Genomic DNA, 15,223 nt, shown 5'->3' with positions numbered 1-15,223 from the left:
TCCCGGTGTGAACGTTCTGCTGCTTCCGTTTTTCGTCGAGGTGGTGAAAGCGGTTTGAACGACGGAACGTCGGCCACGATTTTGGTTTCTAGACGTTTAACAGCCGCGCTCGGCTGGCCCAGGGTTTGTCCTTCCAAATCTTCCCTCCTCTCCTCTTCTCTAACCAATGAATAAATATAAAATAATTAATATATATAATAAAATAAAATAATAAAACTTGTTTATAATATGAAAAATTAAAAAATAATATATATATAAAACATGTTGAATCTTTTGAGTTTGTTTCAATATGAGATGGAATTATCATTGGCGTTTATGTAGGGTATCGTATAAATTGATAACTCGGTTAGACTCGATGTTTAATAATAATAAAATAAACATCATAAAAATATATATTAAATCCTCCATAATTCTCTTTATCATAAAAGTCTCACATATATCATATAATTGAAATAAGAAGAATAAAGAGAGTGTACTTTTCATCTTTAAGAATATATAAAACTTGAAGTGCACAAGATAACCTTTGATAATTCGTTTACAAGTGATTAAGTTTGCTCCCGTTCAACCAGACTGGGTGTGCAAATAGCATTAGCCTTACTTGTAAGACCATGGAGGAATTCATAGATTTCCAAAAGGTGTGACACTAATGACTATTCATAAGGATATATCATTTTAAGAGAGATACATCTTCTAAGGAGAGATACATCTCCTTATTCCCAATGGATGTGTCCACTAAGTTAATGCACCCAATTAATCTACCTCTACAGGGGGGATGTGCTGGCCATTATTCCCTGTACTGAACATCCAATGACAAAACATCTAGAAGTGGGCCCCACGCCTATAAAATCATGGTAATTTTATTTCATAAATAATATATTTGAAACCATAATTCCAACATATCTTATATTCAAACGCGATTTAAAATATCTCATGACTATAATTGAAAATATTAGAGGAAATGACTTTTTCATTGAAGGCACTTCTTTTTTCCCTAAAAAGAATTGGAAGGGGCCAATAGTATTCTTTTGAGTGTACTTTGAAGTGTAAGGGGAGAGATTGCTTTGAAATATAAGTTGTATATAAAAAATGGAAAAAATTTAAATTATTTTCACTTAATTTAAGGTATCATGTAATTTTTTTACCCTTTAACTTTAATTTTTTTAATATATTAATTTAAATTACTTATGAACAAGCAGAGAGACCACTTCTTACCCTTTCGCCATCTTGATTTCAAAAGAGGGAGGGTCGAAGGGAGGGCGGAGGGACTTGCCCTCTCCCTTACTATAAGGGTTTGTTTGGAATCCTATGGTTTTAAAAATAATCATTATCTTATTTTTACTAACTATTTTTTAAATAATAATAGTCAAATTTTTATTTTTTATTTTATTTTCTAGGGTTTCCTACCCTAAGGGTAGTCATTGGAGAAGGGGAGGGATTCTACTCCTTTCCCTTAGGAGAAAACCTAGAAACAGACAGGCTTCTTGGTAGGGGTGGGCATCGATTCGGGTTTGATGGGGCAGAGAAAAAACCCATCAGTTTTAGGATGAAGAAAGATTTTTCGAACTTAACCTGTGGAGATGAGACGGAGATATAAAATAGGATAAGGATCGGTTAGGAGTGGGTCGGGTTTACGAGGATGGGGCGGGTTTATTGGGGATGGAGAGGGGATCAGTGGGATTTAAATTGGATTAATGGGAACAGGAGGGAGAGGGTTGTGGTGACAAAGTTTGATATTTGGAGTTTTTTTGTGGTTCGGATTTTGGGGTCGGGTTCATATTCGAGTTTGGATCAGGTTCGGGTTTTAAGAAACCCGACCCGCTCAATCCTCGACGGTGAATACACGTGTGGGAAACCGCGTGTGGCCTAGTTTTGGTATCGTACCTTTTAAGCCAATCTCGCCACTCGAGCCACCACCTCTCGTGTCTCGCTACCGAATTCCAAGCCGCCAAGGGTTTTCTGTTTCTCGCTTTGATTTGCGATTTTCTTCTCCATGAGCTCGCGGAAGTCCCTTCGCTTTTTCGCAGATAATCCAACCTTCAAGCTCGTTTTAATCTGATTTCCAGGGGTTTATCCTTCCCTTTCCTTCTCTTGTTTCCCTTTAAAATCTACTGGTATTTGTACTTTCCATTATGATACTCTCTTCTTTCTTCCGGCTTTTTGTGATTGTTGCACCGATCTCTTCTTTCCAAAATCTTCGTGTGTTGGGCCCTGGTTTGAATCCTTTCGCTCCGTACGGCATGGCGAATCATTCTTTCGCTTCTCCGTAATTGTTTTTGACGTTTTAGAACCCTGGGAGCATGTAAACCCTAAAACCTCTTTCCCCGATTTCACTCTTGTGTTTGCTTTCTGTTATTTGACAATTTCTGTTGTCAAGCCCAAGCTGGAAGCCGCTCTCCAGTATTCACTAGTTGATATTTTGTGTTTGGGTTTTCTGGTATCTTTGGGTATACGCTGAAGTTTGCTGTTTGTCAAGTCTTTAATTGGATAACATTTAACGGCGAAATGGCTCGGTTAAGGAGACAATGGTCGAGCAAACGATCATTCAAGGTTTATGATTCTGACACGGACGACAGAGGCTGGACTCTGCTTCACATCGGTGCTCGGAAAGGTGATCTGAAGGAGGTAGGATGCCGTGTTTATTATCTTCATTATTTACTTTTTAGATTGGAGCAATAACTTTAAATTTTCAAGAAAAGGATAATACACATCCCATCATTTGATGGAATGTTTTATTTTCTTTTCTTTGCTCAGCTGTAGTCATAGGTTCCATATATAGATATATGAATGTCATATATAAATATGTTTGGTTCTAATCTAATAACTGGCTTTTTTGCTGTTTAACTAAATGTGAACTTGCTTGATGGGATGTGTATTATCCTTTTCTTTGCTCTGCTGTAGTCATAGGTTCCATATATAGATATATGAATGTCATATATAAATATGTTTGGTTCTAATCTAATAACTGGCTTTTTTGCTGTTTAACTAAATGTGAACTTGCTTCGCTTGTCTGTCTATTTCTATTTTTCTTCTAATAATGAGGAAAGGTCTTCTAAGTGGTCAAGAGTTGGTGTTCGTAATCTTATGTCATACTATAGCTGCTTTCGAATAAATACCCCTTTTCCTACATTAGATTCAGCGTTGGAGTTTGTGTTGTCCCCTTGTGTAAAAATGACGAGTGGTTCTGAGTATAAATAAATTGTTCGTAAAGATTGAAATTAAACTTTCATTTTGATTGACAAATATGAAACTAGTAATGTGATATGCCTGTGGACTCAACCTAGGACATGAATGTTGGTTGGGCTGACTTAGATCTCGGTAGTGCACAAGTTTGGGCAGAATGTCAATTCGTTGGATAAGTGTGTAAAATGCATTAGAGCACGTGGACAGTTTCTTATGTAAAAAACGTGAATCACTTTTCAACATAAACGAAGTGAATGGCCCCCTTTATGAATTAAAAGAGAGTAATGAAAGTTCACCACCTTTATCAATTAAAAGAATGAAAGTGAAATTCCACCCACCTCAAATGGTGGAATTTCACTTTCTTTAAAGAATATCTAAGATGGCCATGTAAGATGAAATCATCCTTCATCTCGACAATAGATGTAATAGAGAATATTTAATTGTTCCCACTTGTTCTTTTACACTTTCCATCTGCACATGAACACAAAAAACACACCGCCTCAAGGGAAAGTAGATTACCTTGGAATTAACTTTTACTTTCTCTTCTCCACACCCCTATATGAGACCAGTTTAGGCTTTATCTTTTCATGTTCCATGTATTAGTTAGGTATTTGACATTTGTTATTAGAACAGCTATGTCTTTTGTTTGAATATAGGACAATGTGGCCTGTGAAAAGTGTTACATGGCGAGAGTCGTTAGGAAGGTGGAAAGGGCTACTTGGCCATTATAGAGTGAACTGTTGGGTGCAGGAGAGGGTAACTTATAGAAATGGCTAATTGGTGCCACTATGAAAGTCATCACCTGCATTGACATTAGCATGAAAGTGTGATGTAACGGTCTTTTTTTGTGCCTGAAGGGTCTCATGCGGGGAATAAGCATCGGGTTTGGCCAGTTTAACATGGAGTAGATTTAGGGGATTAATTTTTATGTATTTAATCTGTTTAAGAGCTTTTGGTGTATTGACTAAGTATTTGTCGATCGAGTCTTTGGCACAATGACCGCATGGGGGGTTTCTAGTGTGAGTTCACGGGTTCAAGTCTCTTTGGGACAAATGAGATGTAGTGTGCTTGTGTATTCAACATTCAAAAACAAGATATATAACAGGCAGCATAAGAAAAGCTCTTGCTTGCATGTAACCATGTGGTTGATGGTGAAAATCATACTGTCTTATGGTTAGTAACTTATTAGCTAAGTGTGACATAGCAAAGGTTATGGAGTCGGATCAACGGTCCTTAACATTTTAAGTCAAGCTAATGTCAGTGGCATGTTATCTCGAGTTAGTGCTTTCTGATGTTTGAGTAAGGTTTTTGTTGATTCTCTCATTCTATATCCTTTTATATAGTAGAGGGGGCTCTGAAAGTTTCCAACATTGAACAGATGGTCTAATGGCTTAGCTGACAAACTAGCCAATGAGGGGGTGTGCTAATGGCAATCTCTCATTGTTTTGATGCCCACCCCTCCTCATTGTAGCTTGCATCTTGACCTCATGGAATCATATTTGTTCAAGAAAAAGGTGTCCAACAAGGATCATCTTAGTGTCTGACAGCTTATTAATCTCATCTTTTAACTTGGTAATTCTTTAATTTTCAAAATGAAAAAGAAAAAAAACTTGTAATCTTATTTAATTCTAAATGATATCCTTAAACCCTGTTAAAGGCAAGTGTTTTTTATGGGTTCTGTTATGCATAATCGGCTAATTGATGCTAGACACTGTTAGCTTCAATTTAATACACCCTTTCTGGATTTGAGAAAGACCTATGCATGTTTTAGCCCAAGTGAGAATAGAAAGTATGATCTCTTTGATTAACCACCAACAGAAGAAGGAGCCGTGTTAAAAGTACTGTTGTTGCACTCCTACAAAAACCATGGAACTGTGGCTTAAGAATTTGACCTGTGTATGGCAGATTTGTTAGAAAGTCAGTCTGAAGATGGAGAGCAACAGTGGAGACGAAACTTGTTAAAGACAGCTCACCAAATAGAGAAGCTGAAAGGGTAATACAGCATAATGTGATCAACAGATTCTTCCTCTGTATTTCAGAACTTGCACAGTGAGTTCACAGTTGGGTCCCCTAAGCTCCTTGAGTTAGAAAGCAATTCTCAATTAATTTTTAGTCTAATTATGCTTCCCAGAACCCTTCTCAAAATTCTTAGCTGAATGCTATTCATGAGCCTTCCTAAAATGTGAGATATCTTTTTGGAAATGGCATACATACATTCCATCCTTATATGGTACAGTTACGCTCGTAACTTTTGGAGGGTAGGGTACTTGTTTGATGAAATCAGATTAATCTCCAGAATCAGGCAGGTGGAATGGAGCCATGTACGCGGATCAGCCCGCAGGCTTGCAGACCAATTAGCTAATGAGGGGCTCTCAAGGCCTCTGCTTGTTGTGGGGCCCTCACTTCCACAGTAATTTAGGACTGTTCCCACTCTACCTTGATGTGTCTATGAGATTGTGCTGTGAGCTTGTATTCCAAAGTTCTTATCAATAGAAAGACTCATTATTCTCACAAGAAAAAAAGACTACCTCGTCATTGCAACTCATCACATGTGAGGATTTTCTTGTGGGCAATACTCCAAATGAAATGTAAGATTTTTTTGTGTGGCTAATGACTTCCGTGCAAAGGCTGCCTTGCTTCTGTGAGGAAACACCCACTGACTGTCTTTAGAGAAAAAGCTGTTGAGAATTCACCTATAAATGTCCTTGAGGAACATAATATCGTCATTGCCAGGCTCTTGAAGTAGAATGATTTCAGCCTGTGCAATAGTTCTGCAATATCAGTGGTTTCCTGTGGTATAGCTCGCCTGGATTGGAAGATCCATGTAACTCTAGTTTCTTTCTCTTGCTTTAGCTATCGTATAGTGACATATTTACTTATGGATAGATCGTAGAGGCGTGGAAATTGATTTTTTAAATGTCGAATTGCCAAGCCAGAGGTCTGTCCAGAACTGTGTATTTGCTCTGTATCATACATGGGACCCTATAAAAGGTGAGAAATTTCTTGTACACCTGGTGATTGACTGCCATATGCTCGAACATCTGTTGGCTGGAATCTCGGTAGGCAGCCTGCAATGTGCACTGAAACCATATTTGGGATCTTTCTCCATTGTCATGATTTAGCCACTGCAAAGTGCCATAATCATTTTCCTAGAAAAAAACTTTTTCATTTGGTTCAGTCTTCTATTGCTCAGGTCCCCCCTCTTGTCTGCTTTTACAAACTTTGTTCCACTTGACGAGCAGGTATTGAAATTTCTCCAAAGATCCTCACCTTTAAAGAGGGAAAATGATGATGTAAATTAATGCTTGCTTTTGTCAGAAGCATAAAACATACCTTTATTTGTTAGTAGAAGGCCAAAACCTGTATATTATTAGAGAGATTGTATGAGTTAGTGAAGGATTAGCTTATGAAGTATTCAAATCTGAGTTGGTTTGTGCGTGAAGTTTCGTATATTGAAACCAGTCTTCATCAAATAATCATTGGAATATTTGGTGGGAGAAAATCAAGAGGTTCAAGAGCTGGGTGAGATCCTATTTGTGTCAACGAATTGGAAATTGGAATACACAAAAAAGGTCAAACAGTTAGAGACTAATTCACACTGAAGATTACTATTGACAGGATTTCCTTTAGGAGGTTGCCTTATTTGGGCTCATTATTTAGATTTCCTATTTAAGACTTTACAAAAATTTAACTTACATCTTATATCTACAACGATCCTGTTCTTCTTGTTAGGAGCTTTAAGAAACTTATTCAATATTTGTTATTTTTATACTTACTAAGACATTCCTTTCTCCTTTTTTTTTTCTTTTTTTTTTTTATATGAAGAGAGAAGTCTACTAGAATTTTACTAACCAGAGAAGAAGTGTGACCATGTTGTCACTGAAACTCAATAGTATTGGCTGATAACCAAAAGGATTATCATATTTCCTTTTTGCTGTAGTTGATATATCTTTGAGAAACTTGGATATCAACTATAATCTGTCTTTTTGCTATTGATCTAGGGTCTGAGACATGGTAGGCTATTGTCTTTTCTATAAGACGTGTTTTTATCCATTAGGCTGTGCTTCTTTTGTCCAGACGGTTGTTACCCACTCTAATTCTTTGGAGTCTTTTTCTTCAAATAACTGTGAAATTTCTCTCTTGTTAAAAACACTAACTGAACAATGACTGATAAAAATGGAATATTTTTTCTCACCATGAAAAAAAATATTTTCATAAATTATTAGGTTTTTCTTTTATATGTTGTTTTCTCTGCTCTGTTATTTAACAACGTGAAATATAATGTACAGTTGTTCGTTCCAAAATGCATTATGGCAGGTGAAACGACTCTTGGATGAAGGCATGGATGTGAATGTGCTTGCATGTGGTCCTAAATCTCATGGTGTTACTCCTCTGCATCTTGCTGCTGAAGGAGGCCACCTGAAAGTGATGGACGAGTTACTTGTACGCGGTGCAGACATTGATTCCAGAACAAAGGGTGCCTGTGGCTGTAAGTTGTAGAATCAATACTCTTGTGAGCTAAGTACACTTTTTTAAAGTAATACAAATGGAAAATGCATTTGGCTCCAGCTAGGGCCGGAGATGGGATGAGAGCTGCTGGTAGCTAGTCCTCTCCAATCAGAGAGGCAGGGTGAATGGCCTCCTTAGTCTTTATGGGTTTGGATTTGTTAGTCCATGCATCTTGTAGGAGAGAAAGGGCCCATTCACCCTACCCTTCTAATTGGTTGAGGACTAGTTACCTGTTACTCCAATCCTACATCGGTCACTAGCAGTAGAGATCGAGTTGGACTCTGTTCACTTGGAAGAGAGGGCTCAGATTTTCATTCTTTGTTCATACGCCAGCGTTGTGACTGATCTCTTCAAGTAAATAAAGAAGGTAAATGAGACCTCTGTCCCTAGATACATGGGTTACATTCACCCCTTTCATGTCAGCTCCCCTGCGTGGCAGCGATCCGAACCCTTGATGTCCTTATTCTTTATTGGGAGATTCAAATGACTCTGTATGATTTGCCTAGGCTAGATGACAAGCAGAAAATAGTGGGGTAAAAATAAATTGGACGTCTGCTGCTTGGAACAATCTTGTTAACTTCTCTTCAAATGTGTTCTCTTGAGTGGAGCAGGGACCCCTCTTCACAACGCTGCCAAGGTCCGGAACAAGGAAGCAATCAAATTCTTGGTCGAAAATGGAGCATTTCTGCCGGACGACTTGCATGACAGTCGGTTCAACCCACCTCTCCACTACTGCACTGGCCTCGGGTGGGCTTATGAAATTAAGCGTCTCCAAGAAGAAACTTCATCATCAGGTTTTGAAGGTTCCGACAGCTCTGGTAACTGAATTGCCTCTTTCAATCGTCAATTTACTTCATCAACTATGTGTAAGGTATCCGAGTCCGTTACTGTATTGCAATATGAGCATCTGCTCTGTTCTTAAGAACAACGGTGGGTAGTATAATCTTCTTTTTCTGTTGTAACACCAGTATACTGGTAAAGTATAGAACTTTCAGTACAACTGAACCTGTATTTTAATAGAGATTTTTAACTCTAGATAGTTATTATGGGTACTATATTCCTGAAATATAAGCATTATATGTGTACAGGTTCCTGATTTTTGAATTAGATTAAAGCTGTGAGCAAAAGTATACCTCTGAAAATGTGTCCTAAGTTTTAAGAACAAGTACTGATAAACAAAGGGTTCCCTCATCAGTATTGGCTACCAAAAAATCGGAATTTTCTCCAGAATTTTATCCGAACTTGTGGAGATAGCACCGTCGACAGCGAGAGAGCCGTTTGGATTTTTCCCCGTCTGTAACACAGCAGCGATGGTCAACATCCCTGAGCGCCCAGCCCCCTCACTCTTCTTATCTTTTACTAAAAACAAAATGACTAGGGCAGAGAGACTCATCTGGTATCATCGCCTTTAGCTGAGAGATCAAACTTCTTGATATTGATATTGGAGTTTGCCCAAATCGGAGAACCTCGCTGCTCTCTCATTCGCTTCTTACCCGTTCTTGTACCGGAAAAAAGTAATAATAATAAACAGAGAAGATCGTGGCACAGCGAGATCAATCCTGCGTGTCCGGCCTGCTCATTCTGGGCAGGACGTGAACGGCCACCACGCGGGTCCCGGACGGAGGCTCCACCACCCATATCCTCGGCGGTTGCGCTACCACGTCCACGACGGTGATTCCGGCACCCCCTGCTCGGACGGCGCAGAGCTTGCCGCCGCTGGCCGTCATCTGCGACGCCCCCTTGAAATGCTCCGATTCCATCACCGTCCTCCACTCGTCTGTCTCCCACTTGTACACTTTCAGGGTCCCCTCCGCCTCGTCCACCACGTAAAGTGCTTCCTCTTCCATGGATGCGGCGGGGCCCTTCCACCCACCCAGCATTCCTCTCGGCATCTTTTCCCACTGATCCTTCCCCACATTGTAGATGGCTCCTTCCTTGGCCGCGTTCCCGTTCACGTTCACCATGCAGAGTTTACCCCTGCAGCCCACTGCCTCCACGGCCTCTCTGCTGAATTTACCGTCCTTGAGCTGCGCCACCTCCTCCCAGTGGGGCTTATTCAGATCCCACCTCTCCGCTGACCGCGCCACCTGCGAATTGTATTCCGCCCCCATGCCGCTTGCCACGTAGACGTTTCCGCTGGCCACGCCGGTGGCGCACCATCGCCTCCCGGTCGACATTAAGGGACCGAGACGCCATTGGTTGGAAACGGGGCTGAAGATGACGGGGCGAGGCAGAGCGGGGAGGAGCTGGTGGGTGGTGGCGGCGAGCAGAAGGAGGTGGCCCGAGAGAGAGACGGATTGGATTGGGAGACGGCGATTGAAGAACGATGGGTGGCGGAGGAGGATGAGACCCAGTCGAGGGTCCGGGGCTGGAGAAGGGAGCGGATGCCAGGCGCCCGAAATCGGATCATAGGAGGAGAACCCAAGATGGGTCTCGTTCTCGGCTCTCTCCTCATCGGCCGCCAAGGAAGAAGAAGAAGAAGACAACAGAGCGTATACGGACAGAAAGGGAGGGAACGAAGGGGAATACAGAAGACGCCGCCACGAATGACAAACCGAAAACAGCACCCGCGCAGGAACCTGTGAGAGGCAGAGATAAGCCAGGTGGTCCGGTAGATTCGGCAGCAGCTGCTGCCCCTCTTCCTCCTCGCAAAGCTTCACCCTCTTCGTTCTGCTCATAGCAAACCAGAACTGCACCTTCTCCCCGAAGAACGGACTCACCACCTGCAAACCAGTCACACCTCAAAAACAGCCATACCCTTCAATTTCCACACCATCGATGCTTACTCAGCCCGGACCAACACCAGTCGTTTTCCGAGCAACGACCACTAAAAGCGCTTTCCTAAGCTGTTAAGATTTAAACCCTTCTGTCATCACCTCCCATTTTCGGAATCCACAACCCTTTCATGTCAGATTTCTGACGCGAAAGAAGCAAAAAAACAGGAAAAAAAAATGGAACAGGGACAATGGGAAGTCGGGGAAGAAGACGACCAAAGGGAAGCTGCTCATAAAGATGGCTTTAAATGCAAAAAAAGGTTGTGGGTGGGACTTCAAAGGCGAGCACGGGAAGGAACCCTTAGAATGGGAGGAAATTTGGAAAAGGATGTCATTGAGTGGTTGTGAGTTGCAGCCTTTTGCCTCACGCATCCTCTCGCGCTTCCCCGCCTCTCCTTTCTTCCCTGATATTTCGACACGGCATACCACAGCTTTTTGGTTGCCCTTTTTACCCTTACTCATCCCCCCAACTTTACCTCTAAACTATATTTCACATTTTCAATGATACATAATATATAATTTTTATTTTTAATAATTTTTAGCCTAAGATAATACAATTTAGTTTAATAAATGACACGTGTAAAAATTTAAAAGACCATGAAAAATATATTAATATGATTAATATCATTCATTGAATATAGTAATATATTAAAATCTTCAGGGGCATTCTCGTCAAATCAACGGAAATTTTAGGTAGAGGCAGAGAGCGCCGGTCGGGCATCCGAGAATTTGATTTTCAAGATATGAGAAGAAGGGTGGGCCCGGACAGTTGCTGTTGCCGGTGTAAGTTCTTGTAACTTTCACCAATGCATGAATGCCACGTAGGTGCCGCGTGATAATTGAAAAGGTCATTTTGTCGTATTCTTCTTAAACGACGAACCGTCCCGACACAACCTCCCTCGGCCTCCGTGTCACCATTATCGCCACTTTTCGCGCCGCGCCTCTTCGAGCGGCTCACCGCGTTCGCGATGACGAATTTTGGCTCAGGGTTGTCTCCATCACGGGTAAGTATCCGATATATAAGCAGATACATATCGGATTTTGGGTTAATATATAATATGTTGAAAATCCGATACAGACAAGCCTATTTTTAGATGTCCCGGTTACGTTACATGTGACATGTCTCATATATAATAATATTACCATGAAATAAGATGGATTTTATTGTCTATTAACCTTAGGAATTGTATAATATTACCGTGAAATTAAATGGGTTTTTATTGTAAAACAGAGTAAGCTTAACCCAGGAACGTCTTAATAGCAATCAAGAAGAAAGTCAACACTGATCTCTAATTAAATACAAACGGATTTCGTCCCACCACACGTTTTTAGAAGAGCTTAAATGGCTTATGAACTTACAGAAGAAGAAACTAAAATAAAACAAACAAGGAATAGGTATAATTCTGGATGTCATTCGTTGCTGAAGAACATCTCTATTTATAGGTGTTTTGAAGCACTCAATCGAGGAAGACAGCTACGGAAATGATGGTAGGAAGTTTCTCTTCTCTTCCGACGCTGATGGAGGCCTCTTTCCGCTGCGACGGTCAGTACAGAGTGCGCCTCTGTTTTTCGCTGCATCCATTAATTCCTGTTCACACTTGGGTGTTTTAATTTTCCGTTCGTACATGGGTCTCCCCGACCCCGCTGCCAAGGGGACCAACCCCCTTGGACCCCCGTCAGGGCTGACGCTCAAACCCCGCCTTCATTTTACAGTTTCTTCACAAATAAGCATTGCGGTCACAATTTGACCTCATCAGCGTCTAAGCCGGAACCGCTAACTAATTTACTCACTATCGACATTGGGGCTCCGGCCAGTGAATACATTACATTAACATTAACTTGAGAGAGGTGGGCATTGACACGCAAACATTTATTGTATATTGACTTTATTGAATAAGAATTAAAAATGTTTTTATTTGCATTTTAATCAAATTTTTATTATTATTACACTTAGAATTTTGACTTTCAAGCGATAGCCGGTGTTTGAGTGTTTTGGTATTTATTTCTTTGAACTGTGTCGGGTTTAATTAGATATTTTTTAAATTTCTTATAATATACATTATTTTCTTACGCATACATATGAAAGGTTAAGAATTACGAAACTCCATTGAGACTAAATACTCTTTTTTATTCATATGAAATCTATTTTATTAAATATATAAGATAAGATGAGGTAGTCTCACTAGGGGTGGCCAAAACCCAGACTTGATCCCAAACCCTGACCTTCAGGACTTACTAAATACTCTTTTTTATTCATATAAATTCTATTTTAATAAATATATCAGGTAAGATGAGGTAGTCTCACTAGGGGTGACCAAAACCTGACTTGATACCAAACCCTGACCTTCAGGACTTACTAAATACTCTTTTGTATTCATATAAATTCTAATTTATTAAATATATCAGGTAAGATGAGGTAGTCTCACTAGGGTGACCAAAACCTCAAACCCTGACCTTCAAGACTTACTAAATACTTTTTTTTATTCATATAAATTCTATTTTATTAAATATATCAGGTAAGATGAGGTAGTCTTACTAGCGGTGGCCAAAACCCGACCTTATACCAAACCTTGATCTTCAAGACTTATTAAATACTTTTTTTTATTCGTATAAATTCTATTTTATTAAATATATCAGGTAAGACGAGGTAATCTTACTAGGGGTGGCCAAAACCCAGACCTGATCCCAAACCCTGACCTCAGGACTTACTAAATACTCTTTTTTATTCGTATAAATTCTATTTTATTAAATATATCAGGTAAGACGAGGTAGTCTTACTTAGAGGAGTCTTCAACCTCACATCATGTCGAGACCTAGATATTTTAATGTCATAGTATTAGTAATCCTAGGCAGGGTTGTATCGGATTTCTAATATGTATAGAGACATCAAAATCCAGAACATATCGGCCTGTATCAGTTGATACGTAGTGTATAAGGTGGCCTAAGATCCGATATGTATTAGTGGATATACATTAAATATCGGCAATTAGAGTAACCCTGATCTTACTAATATCACAAGAAATATATCAAATTTTATGGCTTTATTTAGGGATATACACATAATAGAGACCAGCACTATCCCGATCCGGTAAATCGGTATCACACCGAGACAGAAACGCCGTTACGATGTTAAAGTCACATAACGTCAAGCCTAATGTGTGAGCGCATGCTCATGCGATAACGTAGGCAAAAACACGTTAAGAGCGCAAAAAGCGTGTACAGTTGTCTCGAATCCGCTGGATTTCTGAACATTTTAACTTTTCAGCTCACGATCTGTCGGCGTTGTTTCTACGGCTCCCGGCAACGCGGCGACCATATAAATGATCAGAGTTTTCGGCTTTTTGGCTCTTGCCTTTTCTCTTCTATACGTCAGTTAATGTTGATCATGAATGACGTCTCTCGTCTTTCCCACCAAAAAAATTCGTCAACAGAATTCGTTTTGGATTTTGCGCGGCATCTCAATTATAACCAGAAGAAGTGATGGATTGATGCTTTTAGCTGATGAGGCGAACCAGGTAAGTGTTAACTGTTGGATTTTAAGCGGCATTTGCTGATCGCCTTGATGTTTTTATGTGCATGATCTGTGCAGGATTGTTCTGTAATAAAGACAGGCGAAGAACGTTAAGGTAATGTATCAGTTGCGCTGCATTTACTTGAATGAGGTGAATCATGCGAGTATAGTTGGATTTTGAGCTGTATTTAGTGGATTGCCTAAATGTCTACTAGTTTATGTGCTTGATCTATGCAGAATTACTTCGTCAGAAAGACTGGGTGATGAAGAAGGTAATAAATTCATTTCGCGTTGTTCAGCTGTATGCATTTATCGGAATGAGAAGAATCAGGAGAGAGTAACTCCCAGATCTAATTGTTTCTTCAAATGGAAGTGGATTACTGGATTTATTAATTTGTTCTGGAGTTAAGTTGCTATGGGCTTATTTGAAGGAAAAAGGTAGGATTATAATTTTTTTAAGTCCCAGATATCTTTTCTATGTTCGTGAACGAAACTATAATTTATTACGCACAAAAGTTTTTCTGTCTTTCGTGCCAAAAGCGATCATAAATTAGTTTTGGATTTTGAGGACCATGTGGGCGTCTTTCTCCTTCTTTGTTCTTTTATTATTTTTTCTTGGTGTTTCTTCTGAATCTCAGATCACCATAGATCTTTAGGCAATTGTTGAAAGAAGGCATAGATTCGCTCTTTTGCTTACATTTTACTGATGGTCACACTTCAGTTTTTCTTTTCACAAGGCCAAACAATTATTACAGAAAGCAAAATCTTACAAATTTGGTACAGGATTTTGAGCAGCATTCCAATGGATCGACTAGTTTTCTTTCTAATATATGCAGGACTTTGAGCGACGGATACGGTAACTCCGGATCAAATTCGAGCAAAGAAAGAAGATAAATGTTGATTGAGGTGAGATTTAGTTGTAATCTATTTTACAATTTACGTTTACAAATAGGCAGACATGACAGAGATCATACGATGTAACACAGAATAAAGAAACAACAGAAAAATTGGTACTAATCTTCTGCCATAGTAAAAATCTACATATTTTTGTTCTTCTAAATCTCAGAGCAACTTCTGCAATTACTTCTCCAACTCAAAGTGATCTAATAAAATCTAAAACTTTAACCACAATTCTAAATGTGTATTGTAGATAAATGACATACCAAACTAAATTTTAAATTCAAATTAGAACTCTAACGTCACTGTCAGATCTAATTGTTCCTCGAGACGAAAAGGAATTATTTGTCAT

At 39.7% G+C, this 15,223-nt stretch overlaps 2 protein-coding genes across 2 annotated transcripts; one reads left to right on the top strand and one right to left on the bottom strand.

Moving 5' to 3' along the window:
* The first annotated feature begins 1,927 nt into the window (after window positions 1-1,927).
* LOC137948690 (phytochrome-interacting ankyrin-repeat protein 1-like) lies at window positions 1,928-8,790 on the top strand. Its single transcript, XM_068794827.1, has 3 exons — window positions 1,928-2,622; window positions 7,498-7,669; window positions 8,301-8,790. The coding sequence occupies exons 1-3, from the start codon at window positions 2,503-2,505 to the stop codon at window positions 8,513-8,515; spliced, it is 507 nt and encodes a 168-aa protein (XP_068650928.1). The 5' UTR covers window positions 1,928-2,502; the 3' UTR covers window positions 8,516-8,790.
* Window positions 8,778-10,677, bottom strand: LOC137948689 (F-box/kelch-repeat protein SKIP25-like). Its single transcript, XM_068794826.1, has one exon. It carries the CDS (start codon window positions 10,365-10,367, stop codon window positions 9,243-9,245), a length of 1,125 nt encoding a protein of 374 aa, XP_068650927.1. The 5' UTR covers window positions 10,368-10,677; the 3' UTR covers window positions 8,778-9,242.
* Window positions 10,678-15,223: the final 4,546 nt, after the last annotated feature.

The sequence above is a fragment of the Aristolochia californica genome, unplaced genomic scaffold, assembly GCF_029961685.1.
Source record: "Aristolochia californica isolate CCGP_79_NKW_82.1479 unplaced genomic scaffold, dmAriCali1.0.hap1 SCAF_13, whole genome shotgun sequence".
Taxonomy (NCBI): domain Eukaryota; kingdom Viridiplantae; phylum Streptophyta; class Magnoliopsida; order Piperales; family Aristolochiaceae; genus Aristolochia; species Aristolochia californica.
The sequence above is the reverse complement of the archived record's forward strand: the minus strand, read 5'-3'. Positions and strand labels throughout refer to the sequence as shown.

Excerpts from the sequence above, each read along its gene's own strand:
- LOC137948690 (XM_068794827.1), top strand. The coding sequence starts at position 2,503 with ATGGCTCGGTTAAGGAGACAATGGTCGAGCAAACGATCATTCAAGGTT. Across the intron at positions 2,623-7,497 it reads GGAAAGGTGATCTGAAGGAG|GTGAAACGACTCTTGGATGA; the intron begins GTAGGATGCCGT and ends GCATTATGGCAG. Across the intron at positions 7,670-8,300 it reads AACAAAGGGTGCCTGTGGCT|GGACCCCTCTTCACAACGCT; the intron begins GTAAGTTGTAGA and ends TGAGTGGAGCAG.
- LOC137948689 (XM_068794826.1), bottom strand. The coding sequence starts at position 10,367 with ATGAGCAGAACGAAGAGGGTGAAGCTTTGCGAGGAGGAAGAGGGGCAG.